The sequence below is a fragment of the Pristiophorus japonicus genome, chromosome 1 (assembly GCF_044704955.1).
Source record: "Pristiophorus japonicus isolate sPriJap1 chromosome 1, sPriJap1.hap1, whole genome shotgun sequence".
Taxonomy (NCBI): domain Eukaryota; kingdom Metazoa; phylum Chordata; class Chondrichthyes; family Pristiophoridae; genus Pristiophorus; species Pristiophorus japonicus.
The window spans coordinates 53,983,682-53,998,742 of NC_091977.1; the positions used below are offsets into that span (position 1 = coordinate 53,983,682).

The 15,061-nt window shown below is 45.0% G+C and overlaps 1 protein-coding gene across 6 annotated transcripts in view; it reads right to left on the bottom strand.

The window, feature by feature from the left end:
• The window catches only part of pde8b (phosphodiesterase 8B), a 496,872-nt gene that overhangs the window by 46,500 nt on the left and 435,311 nt on the right, over window positions 1–15,061 (bottom strand). For 4 of the 6 annotated variants that reach the window (XM_070879862.1, XM_070879843.1, XM_070879876.1 and 1 more), the window contains 6 exons: window positions 14,576–14,627; window positions 12,971–13,048; window positions 11,835–11,935; window positions 9,930–10,094; window positions 7,163–7,208; window positions 2,463–2,534 (listed from right to left, as the gene is read on the bottom strand). In XM_070879862.1, coding sequence (XP_070735963.1) covers window positions 2,463–2,534; window positions 7,163–7,208; window positions 9,930–10,094; window positions 11,835–11,935; window positions 12,971–13,048; window positions 14,576–14,627 — 514 coding nt within the window. The remainder of the gene's footprint in view (window positions 1–2,462; window positions 2,535–7,162; window positions 7,209–9,929; window positions 10,095–11,834; window positions 11,936–12,970; window positions 13,049–14,575; window positions 14,628–15,061) is intronic. The other 2 variants (XM_070879856.1, XM_070879851.1) reach the window with 2 other exon arrangements.

Sequence of the window (15,061 nt, forward strand, 5' to 3'; positions counted from 1 at the left end):
ATTTGTAAAGAGATTTCCCAGTTAACCGAAATCCTGCTCATTTTAGATAAACAGGAAATACAAGGCCCAAGTTTCCACACGATAAAAAACGGGTGCCCCTCCGAGCTGGGCGCCCATTTTTCGCGCCTAAAACGGCGGCGGAAAAAAAACTCGCGATTCTGGAGCGTTCTGCAGCTCCTTGTCTGTTTGGCGCGGCGCCCAGGGGGGGCGGAGCCTACACTTGTGCCGATTTTGTAAGTGGGAGGGGGTGGGTACCATTTAAATTAGGTTTTTTTCCTGCCGGCAACGCTGCGCGTGCGCGTTGGAGTGTTCGCGCACGCGCAGTGTGAAGGAAACATTGGCACTCGGCCATTTTTGTAGTTCTTTGTAGCTGTTTAGTTTTTGAACATTTTTTAATAAAAGCACATTGCCATCAGCACATCAGCACTGAGAAGGCTGCAGGAAGCCTCAGAAAGTTCACGCAGCCGTTTCCCGACGACCTCCCCCTTTTGCCGTCGGGAAATGGCTCCTCAATTTCTGAGGCTTCCTGCAGCCTTCTGTCTCCTTCCCTCCCTCCCTCCCGCCGTCTGGAACGGCTTCCTCCCCCCCCCCCCCCCCCCCCCCCCGCGTTCGGTCGGCGGCTGGTTCCCTCACCCCCGCGCGTTCGGTCGGTCGGTCGGTTCCCTCCCTCCCGCCGGCCGTCCATCTGGAACGGCTTCCTCCCCCCCCCGCGTTCGGTCGGCGGCTGGTTCCCTCACCCCCGCGCGTTCGGTCGGTCGGTCGGTCCCCTACTGCCCGCCCGCCGGCCGTCTGGAACGGCTTCCTTCCTCCCCCACCCCCCCCGCGTTCGGTCGGCGGTCGGTTCCCTCCCTCCCTCCCGCGTCTGGAACGGCTTCCTTCCTCCCTCCCTCCCCCCCCCCCCCCCCCCGCATTCGGTTGGTCGGTTCCCTCCCGCCCGCCCGCCATCTGGAATGGCTTCCTTCCCCCCCCCCCCCCGCGTTCGGTCGGCGGTCGGTTCCCTCCCTCCCTCCCGCCGTCTGGAACGGCTTCCTTCCTTCCCCCCCCCCCCCCCCGCGTTCGGGAACGGCTGCCTCGTTTTGTGAGGCTTGCTGCAGCATTCTCCCTGGCTGAAGCACTTTCACACAGGTAGGAAGATGGTTTATTTAATCTTTTCTTTGCTTATAAATGTTTATTCAGGTTGGATTTATTTGTATAATATTTGTATAAGTATAAATAAGGATTTATTGTAGAATTTAATGACTTCCCTTCTCCCCCCCTCCCCTCCCACCTCGTTCTGGACGCCTAATTTGTATCCTGCGCCTGATTTTTTAATGTGTAGAACAGGTTTTTTCAGTTCTACAAAAATCTTCACTTGCTCCATTCTAAGTTAGTTTGGAGTACGTTTTCACTGTGGAAACTTTGAAATCAGGCGTCAGTGGCCGGACACGCCCCCTTTTGAAGAAAAAATTCTGTTCCAAAGTGGAACTGTTCTACCTGACTAGAACTGCAGAAAAAAATGTGGAGAATTGCGATTTCTAAGATAGTTCGTTCTCCACCAGTTGCTCCTAAAAATCAGGCGCAAATCATGTGGAAACTTGGGCCCACAGTTCCCATCGCTTACAGAGGGTGCATAGGTACTAACCCAATTCACCCGCACTGTGTGGTGGATGGTAAAACAAAAAAGGAAAGTAACCAACAATTTTTTTAACAAACATCGAATCTCACTTAGTGACTGCCTCTCTTAATTGTTAGCAGTTGCATCCAGAATCTCATCACTAAGGTAATCGCACGTTAACAAGGTGTGAGCAGCTGATTGAAACTGCTTGAAGACCCGACTTTGCCTGAAATTAGCAGAGCCTTTTAAATGAGTAAGTATAGGGTCAGTACTTATTGAAATGACCGAAATAGTCGGCGCACTTAATACGTTATAAGTGGCGCCTTTGTAATTGAAGCCTGTGGCAACGCAAATGGTTAGTGCCATTTGCCCGACATAGGTGACTGTCCGGGATAAGTGTGAATGTGTCAGTAGTGGGGACTGTGCTCCTTCCCTTCTTAGCACAGGACTCTACAGAGCCTGAAGTAATGATTTAAAACATTGAGGTTGCAGTGGCAGAGTGTGGTGCACTGCAACTCTGTGATATCGAGCAGCTCTGTGCCAAAACTTCTCAATGGTGAGATCCAGATCTCGGGGCTTGGCTGTCAAGGAGTGGGGTGGGGGGGGTGGGGGGCGGATTGAGTGGAAGCAAGGTCCCTCCCCACAGGGGTAGAGAACAATTTGAACCCAAACTACTCTGGCACACCTCCTGCTGGCTGTTTCCTGCAGCAATATTGCCGGCTCAGTTGGAAAATAGTGCGTCGAATTGGAAGACCTGTAAGAGGAGGACAATAAAGGCAACTGCTGGACATTAACTTAAAAGTAAAAGGAAGCCAATTTGCAAGCCCGTTGGTTGTCTGTTAGTAAAACATGCTTGACCGTAGAGTACCTGGTTCTTCTTTAATCTGCCCATCAAGGGAAGTCCATAGTGGTACCTCAGTCTTCTCAGTTTGCCGGCAGGCTATGTAACACAATGAAAATCAGGGTAATATAAATACACATACAAGTTGGCAACATTCTTAAAGTGTCATTATCCGTGTTCAGTATGTGTTTTCTGTACTGCTCACAAGAACTTTTGGAGCAGGCTGTTTTGTGGCTCCATTAATTAATTGTCAGTAAATGTTCAGTTCTTAACAAGAGGTCATGGAACAGATTTTAGGCCACCCTATAATAAGAGTTTGTAATCATTTCCTCTGGCTAACATACCCCAGAATGAGGAACTAACCTAGGTTTGATGTCAATGGACCCAAAATCCATTAAGCTCAGAACCAGAATCAAGCAAATCATCCACGGGCCAGAACCCTCAACATTACTTTAACAGCCCTAAAGCACGAGTTCCATTTGAGCACAAAAGAGATAACCAAGCCTCTGGGAGGCAGCTTCAGGAATGGAGGAGGTCTGAGAGATCCGTTTAAGGTCAGGTAGCAAGGCCCAGAATGTCAAGTGCTCCTGGTGAGGGAGGAGCTGAAGACAGGAACGTAAATTTGTAAAATTAACCCCAATGTTCTAAAGGAGGGCTGACCAGTACACTCACCCCACTGAAGGTTTAGCTACAGGAGATCACAATTCAAAAACATCCAGGCCAATGCTATGAGTATGTGACAGACCATCAGATTAGCAAAAGAAGGGGTACAATTTTCTCTATGAAAAGATAAGAAGGGCATTTGAGAACAGCAAAATTATTTTAATAAGAGACTTTAATCAGCCTAATATAAACTGGGAAAATTCAAGTGGTTTAGAGTCACAGTTGGTAGATCGAAGACATGACTTGGTTCTTCGCCCAGTGTGTCAAGTAAGCCACACAAGGCTATGCTCATCTTGACCTGGCATTCTTAAAAGATGCAGAAAATATACACAAAGTGCAAATCATACCAGCCATGGGGACAGTGACCACAGAATAATAGTTTAACACGGCCTGGGAGTCAGAACTATCTAAAACCTGGAGGCAGATACTTCACTTTAAAAGTTCTAAGTTCAATTAAATGAAGGAACAATGACAACAAACAGATTACTGGAGACAATGCTTCAACAGAAGTCCACCAGAATACTTTTAAAGGTACAATGCTAAGCATGCAGGATAAGTACATTCCAAAAACCAACATACTCAGACTAAACAAATGTGATCAGATGGATAACAAACAAATTAAAAGTGAGATAAAGAGGAAAAACAGCATGTACAGATTCTACAGGGAGAAATGAAAAGGAGGGTTATTGAGATGATAGCAAGAGAACGCAGAAAAGGGTGATCAGAGGAACAAAGAGAAAATAGACATAGCATAGACCATAGACAATAGACACAAACATAGCAGCTGAAGCTGAGCAGAACAGCAAACAATTCTTTCAGTACTGCAGCAGCAAGAGTGTAGCCAGAGAAGAGGTGAAAAAGATGCAATTGGGCTTCAAATTGAGGATGAGCACAAAATAACAAGTATTCTAAATGACTATTTCCTCAAAGGAAGACATGACTAATATGATCTCTCCCAAACAAAGACATCCCAAGTAAAATCCGTGACTTTGGGCTGTATTTTGTTGTTTGCCCGCACACTGTCGAGTTCTAATTCCACAGCGTGCTTGCGACATAATGGGCAGGTTCACTGCTCGGAAGCCAGTCTGATTAACACAGGCTGGCTTCCCATCGGGCAGGGAACGCTAGCCAGGGACGCCACAGGCCCGGTTAGATGCAGGGTCCATGGGGGGTTTATAAGCCTAGAGGGGGGGGGGGGGAGGGGCTGAAACTCGACCCCGGGACTGTTCGATCCTGGGGGGGGGGCTTCTAATCTCTGACCCCGGGGCTGAGTTCGATCCCGGGGGTTCCAATTCCCGACTCAGGGGCGGGCCACTGGTGGGTGAGCTTGGGGGGCCTGGAGGAAACACTCCAGCTCTTCCCGGCCCACAAGGATGGCTCCCCGGGGCTGTGCTCACCTCGCTGCAGCTACTGGGAATCCCGAGCCCCTGGATCCCTGGGCGCCTGCAGCTAAACCCACACAGCAGGTTAAAGTAAAGGCTTCCGGCCTCATTATATTTCAAATGTCAACCCGCCACCTGGCAGCAGATTGGCTGCCCGCCCCGCACACTGCCTGAGTAAAAGGTGAATGTAGTATAAAAAGACTCAAAAAAATAGATGCTATTGATCCCATAGTGCTGAGAAAGATATGGAAAGATTTTTGTGACCCATTGTTAATCATTATGAGGCAGTAATTGGACACTGGGGATTACTAGTAGATTAGAAACAGATTAATGTGGTACAGAAGCAAAATAGTACAGATGCTGAAAGTCTGAAATAGAAACAGAAAGTGCTGGAAATACTGGAGACGTTGAACCAGGGACACAGGTTCAAACGAGTAAAAGATCATTTTGGGACCGATAGCAGGAATTTTTTCTTCACATAATGGGGGTAATTTTGACTTTGGCCGATAGTGTAAAACGGGTGATAGCGAATCGGCAGCCCGTTTCATATCCCTCCCAATTTTTATTTCTATTGAAGTGAATGGAAATACAAATGGCTGCTCTGTTCACCTACCTAACACAGTGTCTACACTTCCAGACAATTCATTCATGTTTTATAGCCATGAGTATTTAACTCTGACCAGCTTCAATCAATAAATGACATTTCCATGGTCCCAGCAGCTCAGCAAACACTGTGATCCACATTTGCTCAGCCACATCTAAATTTATCTTTAGAACCTTCAGTCTATGCTTAATCAATTATGCATTCGGCTCCTTTTCAAGGGAGTTATCAAAGCAATTACTCTCTTAGCATATAGGAAATGCTTTAAGTGGAGTTAAATTTCTCCCTTAGTTTATACAAGTGCAGTTGTGTGTAACTTTACTCTCTGTGGTATGTAGTAAGTTAGGGTGAGTTAAGATTAACATACAACAGTTGGAATGCATCTGCAAAAATCCTGATTAACTAGCGAACCAGCTACTTAAATGGTATAGGCAGCACACCGTAAGCCATTCCTGACGTGGGGCCCAACATTACCCAAGCCGTTTTATCGGTGCACTGACCTGAAGCGTGCCGACTTTGCGTGCTGGAAAGAGCGCCAGAAAAAAGGGGCCCCAGCCTGGCCGCTCTTCGGAGTCCCCAGAGTCGTGGCATGGCATGCAGTCTATAGGCGGGGGCGGAGCAACAGGCCAGCGCAGAAAGCACTGCTGGCACCTGCACGCATGCTCCTGCCCTCCCAGCGCGTCCCCTGGGCTGTGAGCAGGACCCGATGCTCGCAGTCCCTATCCCTGGCCGAAGGGACGCCCGATCTCGCCGCACCCTATCCCCAGCCGAGTGGCCTCCCACACCGGGGACGCGCTGGGAGGGCAGGAGCATGCGTACAGGTGCCAGCAGTGCTTTCTGCGCTGGCCTGTTGCTCCGCCCCCGCCTATAGACTGCATGCCATGCCACGACTCTGGGGACTCCGAAGAGCGGCCAGGCTGGGGCCCCTTTTTTCTGGCGCTCTTTCCAGCACGCAAAGTCGGCACGCTGAGTTCCTGGGCGAGGTTGGACTTCGATTCTATTTTTTATTTAGAGGCTGTGCTTGAGACTTTTGATTGGGGGGGGCGGCGGTGAAGAGGAGGAGAGTTTTGTGGGGGGGGGGGAGGAGGAGGAGAGTTTTGGGGGGAGAGAAAGAGTGTATTGTGGGGGGGAAGAGAAAGAGTGTATTTGGGGGGGGGGAGGGAAAGAGTGTACTGGGGGTGGGAGGAGGAGAGTTTGGGGGGGGGGGAGAAAGAGTGTTGGGAGTGGGGGGAGAGAAAGAGTGTTTTGTATACCAGCATCTCTCCCTCTCTCTCTCTCTCTCTCTCTGGTCCCCCACCCCACCCCCCGCAGCCAGCAGCTCGCATTATCCGGTAGGATTTACTTCATTTTTATTAGTATTTTAATTGTTTAAGCTTTTCCTTGCAATGTTTGGTGCTTGATTGTTGAGGTTCTCTCCAGTTCCCTTCCCTCCCCTATCCCTGCCCTAATGTCTGCTGAATGTGCGTTGCTTTGTCTTCACTGCCCACTAGGTTTTTCAGAGCTGGCCACATACGCTGACCTAAGTGGATTTGGAGTAAATTTTTGCTGGCCAAAGTGGCATAAATGGCCAAAATTGGCATAAGTGTCTGGGAATGCCCCCTTTTGAAAAAAAAACTGACCTAAAAAAAAATCATACCTAACTGACTTACTCTGGAGCAAATTTTGGGGGAAAAATGGCATTTTTTAACTTACGCCAGAAAAAACAACTTACTCCAAGAAAATTGATGCAAGTCATGGCCAAAATTGGGCCCATGGTGTGCACAATTTCTGTGAGAAATGGAGGGACAGCTTACAAGGTGTAAACCAAGATTTGCAAACTAGGACCTTCATATCACAGTACATGAAGGATCAGTGCGGTGCTCTCTGTGGAGTAGAGGGACGAGCTACCATTTGATAAACAAATGAACATATTTATTCTGCAAAACTGTTTTCGCACATTATGCTAACATTGCACAGCATGATTAGGAAGTTTGGCAGAAGATTAGTAACCAAAGACAACAAATTATAATTCTGCAATTGATATACTCTAACTTTCCAACATTAGTGGCAAAACATAAAAAGTGAATGAAAGTCAGCCTTACTTTTAGAAAAAATGTATTCATTGCCAGACAGTCTTCTTAATCCATCCTGAAACATCAAATAAATAGCCTTAGCTTGTGCATGAATAAATTATACTTAACACACAGCATCAAAATACACTACAGTAGTTCATTATTTGTAAAACACAATCATTTTTTGCTACTATGGTTGACAAACCTTAAAATAATGTCAAGTTTAATATAAATAATTTGATTAGCAATAGTTTGAAAAGATCCATTTGAATGTACTAAAGAGTTTTTATGTCAGGATTAAAATCAGGAAAATGTTAGTTAATTTAGGGAAACATTCCATGGGACCGCTGTAGCACCAGAAGAGCAGCAAGGCTGTTGCTTTGGCCTGGCCATGGACCTGTCCCAAATCCTTCTTACTCCAAGGGGGGAGAGTCTGAGGCCAGATTGGCCTGAGGGTAAAGATAAACCAAATTATTTTGAATTCTTCTCCAGGACAGTATATTCAGTCTGGAACAGTGATATATTTCTCTGGGATCAATTATCATTCTAGTCCTCAGTGTTGAACTGAACCTGTTTGTTCTGGATGCATCTGGCGGGATTCTTGGGGTAGCTTGGGAACGAACCCAGACACACCTGTAAACTGCGCAACCTAAGTGAGACCGGCATATGAAGCACCCCATCTCTTCTCTGTCTGAATGTCTGCAGTAATGTTGATAAAGAAAATGTTATCAAGACAGACTACTCACTGCTTTCCCATCATGATCTGAGCACCTAATATTTAAAATTGCAGGAAGCAAGGACACCCGCCCCAAATGGACGAAGTCCTATTTAAATATTCAGGTCAAACTCCACTGATGTCATCGGGGCCCGTACTGCTATTTTAACTGGAGGCCGGAGCAGGGGAGCAATAATGGTTTGCCCGCCAGGCCAAACTTGCCGGGACCTAGATCAAGAGCCAGGAGAGGCCCAGCAAGGTAAGTTTTTAAAATATGTTTTAGGTTTCCTTGTGGGCCAGAGGAGCAGAAGTGCAAAGAGACCTTAGGTCTCCCTTGCCCCAGGCTTCCTCCCGCGATCATCCTCCCCTCACTACTTATTTGACTGCTGGGGACCGGGCTGGATTAAGGGCCTGATGGGCCTGGGGCAAACTGATCCAAAAGGGCCTCTAGTTATGTTTGTTCATTTTCACAACATTACATATATGATTCTGATTCTGAGTATGAAAACATAGGCTAGTATGTTCAACAATAAAAGCATATATTCTGTATCAAGTAGGTATATATTCTGGCTCTGGTAACATTGCAATACTAGATTCCTATACCTATATGCAACTTTCTCTCAATAACGTGAAATAAAACAGGCTAGTACATATTCTGTTCTATATATAGGCACATTAGTGTACATAGGTACTCCTGTATATAGGTATAAACAAGTGAATCTATTTTTCTTGGTATTGTTTTTCCTCTCTTATTATCTTTTCTGTTCAGCCGATTTGGGAGGCCTTATATTTTTTTTCCTACATTTATTTGGTGGGCCTATGTTCCTTGGTGGGCCTGAGGCTGCAGCCCCATCTGCCCCATGGTTATTCCGCCCCTGTCTGAGGACCATTCCCCACCGTCAGGCAAGCGGTGATTTCCGTGATTTCGGGCAGGAGTTGGGGCCTGGATATAGAAATGAGGCCCCGAAAGTTCAAATCTCTCCGGGCCTCGACATGTGAGCTTGTTGGTTGCCCAGGCTCCTTGTACATAATGAGCCCACCCTGGAATAAAATCGGGGCCGATGTTACAGGAAGGTGCGAACCTTCCAGAGTGTGTGTCATGCTGAAACCTGCATATTGTAAGAAAACACTGGTATGAATAGCTACCTGGCTAAAGTGACCATATTATGACTGCTCCAGCAATGTGATTCACTGGTGAACCTGCATAAGCGAATCGCCTAAGATCAGCCACAAGCAATAAATGAACTATGAGGCGGTCATTCTAGACAAATTTCATCATATGTGGCTTTATGCGGGTAATTCTCTGACTTTGTGCCTCTGGTGGGTAACCTTGACATATTTCCAATACGCACTTCCAGTAAGCGAGGTTCCTTGCTGGAAATATGCAGTTGTAAAATTACCTCTTATATGTAAGGAAGCTATAAACAACATGTGTATAGTCCTTCCCTTCATCCGCTCCACCCCTCCCAGTTTCTCCCCTGCTCTCCTGGAGCTAGTGACTAATACTGGGGTACACCCAAATGCCAGTTCTTCATTTGCAGGTCCAGACAATCAGCGTTGGTAGAAATATTCAACTGCGGGGCATTACAGATAAGGTTAATCCTGTTTGCACTCAATGCCCATGTATTAATGAAGTAATCTCCTGGACTGGTTTCAACTGACCGAGCGGGGCGGAGAAGAATTTTCCCGATTTTTCTTTCCCTTATTGGCCCTGAGTTTTTCCGGGTTTTTTGCCTCTCCCAGGAGATAACTTACCTGAGGGAGTAAGCAAGGGTCTAATCTTAATGCTCCAGGCATCATTAGTGTGGGGAGGCTTGATAGACCGGCTGGTCTTTTCCTGCCTGTCATTGTTGTATATCCGTATAAAAATGTTCCCTGCGAGGCTTATTGAAGAACAACCAGGAATAAAAACTCCTGGCTGATTTCCCCCTCTTTCTAATCCAGGGGTACTGAAGCTTCTATACTGTGGTTTTAGCAAATGTTGTGGCATATCTGATGGTCTGATTCTGAGCGAGTACTCCAATGGCAAGTTTGCTGCTGAATAAAATGTACAAGTCTGAAAGGCGTTCCTTACTAACTCACAGTCATGAGACCTCCAACAAGATTATTGGTGTGGGGGTCATCATCATTGGTGCCAAGCTGTGGTGAATAGAGCTCAGTTGTTCTTAATATTTCCAGCACTCTGTCCAAGGCCTCCGCGACTGTTACTGGACTGTTCTCTTGGGCAGTGTTAATTATATTGATGACCTTGGGAAAAAAGGAAAAGGAGTAAAAATAATTACATTTCCAATAAGCCTTTGAATTTTAAATCTACAATCAGCAGTATGCATGTGCATAAAACCCTTTGAACCACCGACCTACATTGCAGAGAATTTCTACCCAAAATTGATCTAATGCAATCCATAATGCTAATGCAATGCTGAAGCTCTGTGTTTTACCAGATAGCCGATATATTATTTTAACCCTTTGCACCACTATCATTTTAATAAATTCAGATTACTCAGATTACTGTAGCACTGCTCTGCTTCATCACCCAGGTTTGCATCTGCCCAATAAGTGTTTGGACTTTGGATAGATTACCATGGATAAAAGCTCCTATTACCCTGGAAGTTAGGCTGTCAGAAACCTCCACCCTTCCCCCTCCCCCCTCCCCCGCCACTCCAAGTTTTTCACCTTTTCTCTTGGAGGTGCTAACACATGTTGAAGTACAGCTCCATGAATCCCAGCAATCCTCTGGTACCTTGCTAAAGTTACTATTCAGCAAGCTACTAAGTATCACAGCTCAGAAAGAGGCCATTTGGACCATCGTGCCTCCACCGGCACTTTGAAAGATCTATCCAATTAGTTTCTTTCTCCATAGCCCAGGAATATTTTTCCCTTCAAGTATTTATCCAATTCCCTTTTGAAAGTTAATATTAAATCTGCTTCCACCACCCTTTTAGGCAGGGCAATCCAGATCATAGCAACTTGTTGCGTAAAAAAATGTCTCCTCATGTCGCCACTCGTTCTTTTGCCAATCACCTTAAACCCATGTCCCTTCTGCCACTGGAAACAGTTTCTCCTCATTTACTCTATCAAAGCTATTCATGGTTTTAAACAGCTTTATCAAAACCTTCTCTGTTCTAAGGAGAACAAGTCCAGCTTCTCCTGTCTCTCCACATAACTGATGTCCCTCAACCCTGGAAAGGAATTGGATAGGATAAAATAGATAAAGAGGAGGCATCTGCAAACTTTGACATTGTGCCCTGTATATCCATGTCCAGGTATTAATATATATCAGAAAGGGCAGTGGTCCCAATACCGACCCTGTGACACACCATTGCATACTTTTCTCCAATCTGAAAAGAAACCATACACCACTACAGTCTGCTTTCTGTCCCTAAGCCAATTTTGTGTCCATGCTGCCACTGTCCCTTTAATCCCTTACAAGTCTTATCAAATGCCTTTTGAAATTCAATATACACCTCAGCCACATTATCCTCATCAAACCTCTCTGTCATTTTACCAAAGAATCAATCAAGTTAGTCAAACACAATTTTTCTTGCTGACTTTCATTTATTAGCAAATACTTTTCCAAGTGTCATTTAATTATGTCCCATATTATTGTTTCCCAAAAATTTCCCCACCTCCGACATTAGGCTGACTGTCCTGTAATTGTCGGGTTCATCTCTCTCCAATGTTCTCTTTACTGCTCTGGAGGTCCCGCGCAACCGGTGAGCTGGCTATTAAATAGCAAAACCGTGCAGAATTTTGAATGGCCCGTGCAGCCCGTTGAAGGCGGGCCAAAAAAAATTAGAGGGAGTATTGCCCCTCTCCCCTTTTTTGCAAAGGGTTGTAACATTTGTAATCCTCCAGTCCTCTGGCACCGTCCTCATATCTAAGGAGCATTGAAATATTGTTCGCAATTTACACCCTTACTTTCCTTAGTAGCCTAGGATACATCCCATCTGGAATGGAAATGTTACCTTAAGTGCTTCTCAAACTCACCTTTGTGATTGGAGCTTCGATTGTCATGGAATGAATCCTTGCCATCGAGGAATGTCGTCGGTTGTGTGAACTTGCTGCTGAAACAAGTACCAAAAAGAGGGCTTTCAGATGTCCCACACTGAGAACATGCTCAGATTTGAGAATGGAGTGCTGAACGGATATTGTGGACACTTTGTGGCACAAGATTATGTTATGGATATAGTTTCAATATAAATTCAATAAAAGCCAACAAAATAACATTTAGCCTTTTAAATAACTTCCATTCATGGCATAAATATAAGATCAGCATTCACAATATAGATAGTCTTCTGTGAAAAATAAATTATGCAGGCATCTAACCGCGTCTGTCGTTAGTTAGACTTGCCCTTGCATTTACAACATGGTAAGTTGCTGAAAGTGCAAGCTGAGGGAAACAGTGCATCTGGAACCTGAGTGAACAGGAAAAGCAACTGTGTATCTCCTTAACCAATCAGATTGAAGGATTATGAAATAAACAGTGCTCAGACTGAGAAAGAAATGTAAATTAGAGTGGGTGAATTCAATGTCAAACCAGGTACAGAAAGAGAAATAAAGAGAGAGACAGAAAGATTGGATTAAGTGAGAGAGGAAAAAAAAGAGACAGAAAGGAAAAGTAAAAAGAAATGTAAAAAATCTCCATCAACAATTAAAATCTGAAGGAATGAGATGCCAAACTTGTAATAGTTAATTTTCTGTGTCTGAGAGGTTATTTGGCAGTAGATAACATTTACCACATTGTTTAAAAAGGTACTTACACTTGAAATAACAAGACTTAACTTTCTGTGGCAATTTTAGTTCATATCTATTGCGCAAATATAGCAACTTCATGCCATTCAATGCATTTCAATGGTGAGGCAGACAACGAAATGCCGATTTCGCGAAGCATGGTCTGGTTGGGCCGAATGGCCTGTTTCTGTGCCATATATCCTATGTAATCCAAACGGTGGAGCGGCGCAACTCAGACAGCAACTTTTGGACATTGCCATTTAACCACACAACTGCCTCTTGTCTGAAGTTGCTGTACCAGTTACATATAAATAACAGCAAGCGCCATTAGCCTCATCGTTATTTTGAGAGCAAATTCTGGCCCAGTAAAAACTGTATAAAGGGGTTCTTACCATCACTTCTTTTTGATGTTATTGATCTGACATCAATGGAACCTTTCTGTCTATCTTTATATCTCAATGACTGTGAATCTGTGAAGAAAGAAAATAACAATGGTGAAATAGATTTTTTTCTTTCTGGGTTACAAGAGACACATGTCACAATAGACACTCCTGTCTATTTTAGTCCAGAAAGAGGTTACAGAAGCAGATGGATTGTATGCAATTTGTAAACTGGCTATTTCAACTTCATGAGGGTAAAATGTAATATTTCCATGCTTTAAATGATTGTATATTGTAGTGGTGTGTGTTCTCTGCTGACCACTGGGGAAATAAATAACATTAAATAGCAAATAGTGCATTTAAAATATATTGGGGTTTATTGACTATGTTTACAAATAAAGGTCCTTGATATTCTCTGAATTAATTTAAAATAAGATTTAATCCCAGTTAATCTTTGCTGAAATATGATTGGCTCTAATCCTTTCAGTGTCAGCTGTGGCTCAGTGGGTAGCACACTTACCTCTGAGTCAGAAGGTTGTGGGTTCAAGTCCCACTCCAGAAACTTTAGCACGTAAATCTAGGCTGACACTCCAGTACAATACTGAAGGAGCGCTGCACTGTCAGAGGTGCCATCTTTTGGATGAAACTTTAAACCGAGGCCCTCTCTGGTGGACGTAAAACATCCTATGGCACTATTTCGAAGAAGAGCAGGGGAGTTATCCCCGGCATCCTGGCCAATATTTATCCCTCAATCAACATAACAAAAACAGATTATCCGGTCATTATCAAGTTGCTGTTTGTGGGAGTTTGCTGTGGGCAAGTTGGCTGCCACGTTTCCCACAATACAACAGTGATACAGTTCAAAAAGTACTTACTTGGCTGCAAAGCGCTTTGAGACGTCTGGTCTATCAATCTTTCTTTCTTTTTTATTTTCTTTCTTTCCTGCTGGCCCAGTCGCACACTGCCCTGGTGACCCAGTGGCGGTCATCAGAGTGCACAGCGTCCCTCCCCTTAATCGAAGCTTGTCAGCGCTATGTGGAGCATCTGCATAGCGCTGAACTTTTTGCCCCAGTAATGCCCCGGGATCCGCCCCAAAGGAAGTGGAGTGCCGGAGATTGCACTCCGCTTCCCTTGAGAGGCAGTAAGTCCAAGTCAGCGTCGGGGGCAGGACTTCTGTGCCGGGCACTAAAAGTCCTAGCCCCGGAAGGTTACAGCCCCCTTTTGGGGTGTGGGGCAATTCCGCCCCCCTAAATATTTTAATCAGGCTGGCAGCCTCTGATTTAACCTGCTTTGCAGGTTTAACAGTGGCCGGCCGGGTTTGTCAGGGATACCCGTCAGCTAAAGGGAGGTCACCCTGGATCCCAGTAGCAGCTGCAAGCTCCCTACCTGCTCCAGAGTCCTACCTGACCGACTGGAAGCCAAGCCTGTCACTCAGGCTGACTTGTGGGCGGGAAACCTGTTGAGGAGAAATATTGCATGCGGGTCTCCCGTCCGAACTCCCCCCACACCCCCACCGTCTATGCCCCTGCCTATCTATCCCACCTCTGTCAATATTGGAGCCTAGATATCAGAAGTGGCCAGCACTTTCTAACCCCCCAAAAAGTTTGAGTTTATCACCTGATTGAGAATTTTCTTCTGTATATTTGTCATCACTCTGCACATTGTAGATCTAATGGGAGAAAAACAATCACTCAACTTTCCACGGTAAAAGAAATGAACATCCTATATGACAGTGAGGTTTGAAATCTTATAAAACAGAATATGCTGTAAAATCGAGTACATAGATCACACCTACACACATGTTTTTTCTATATTTTCAATATAAGTTGATAATTTGTCCACCAATAAGGGATTTTTACTGAAATACCAATTGTAAAGTAAGGGATTGAGATATACATAGGTGTGACTTATACACCAGTGGAGGGGAAATCACACAAATGAGTACATGAATAGTTAACATGTTCATATGAAATCCCTTTGTCTTCTATTTTAACAGTTAAAATAGCAACCAAAGGAATTTCATACAAATACATTAAACGCTCGTATATTAGTACACAGTGAAGGTAGAAGGCATGGCTGAGGTGCTAAATGAGTACTTTGCAT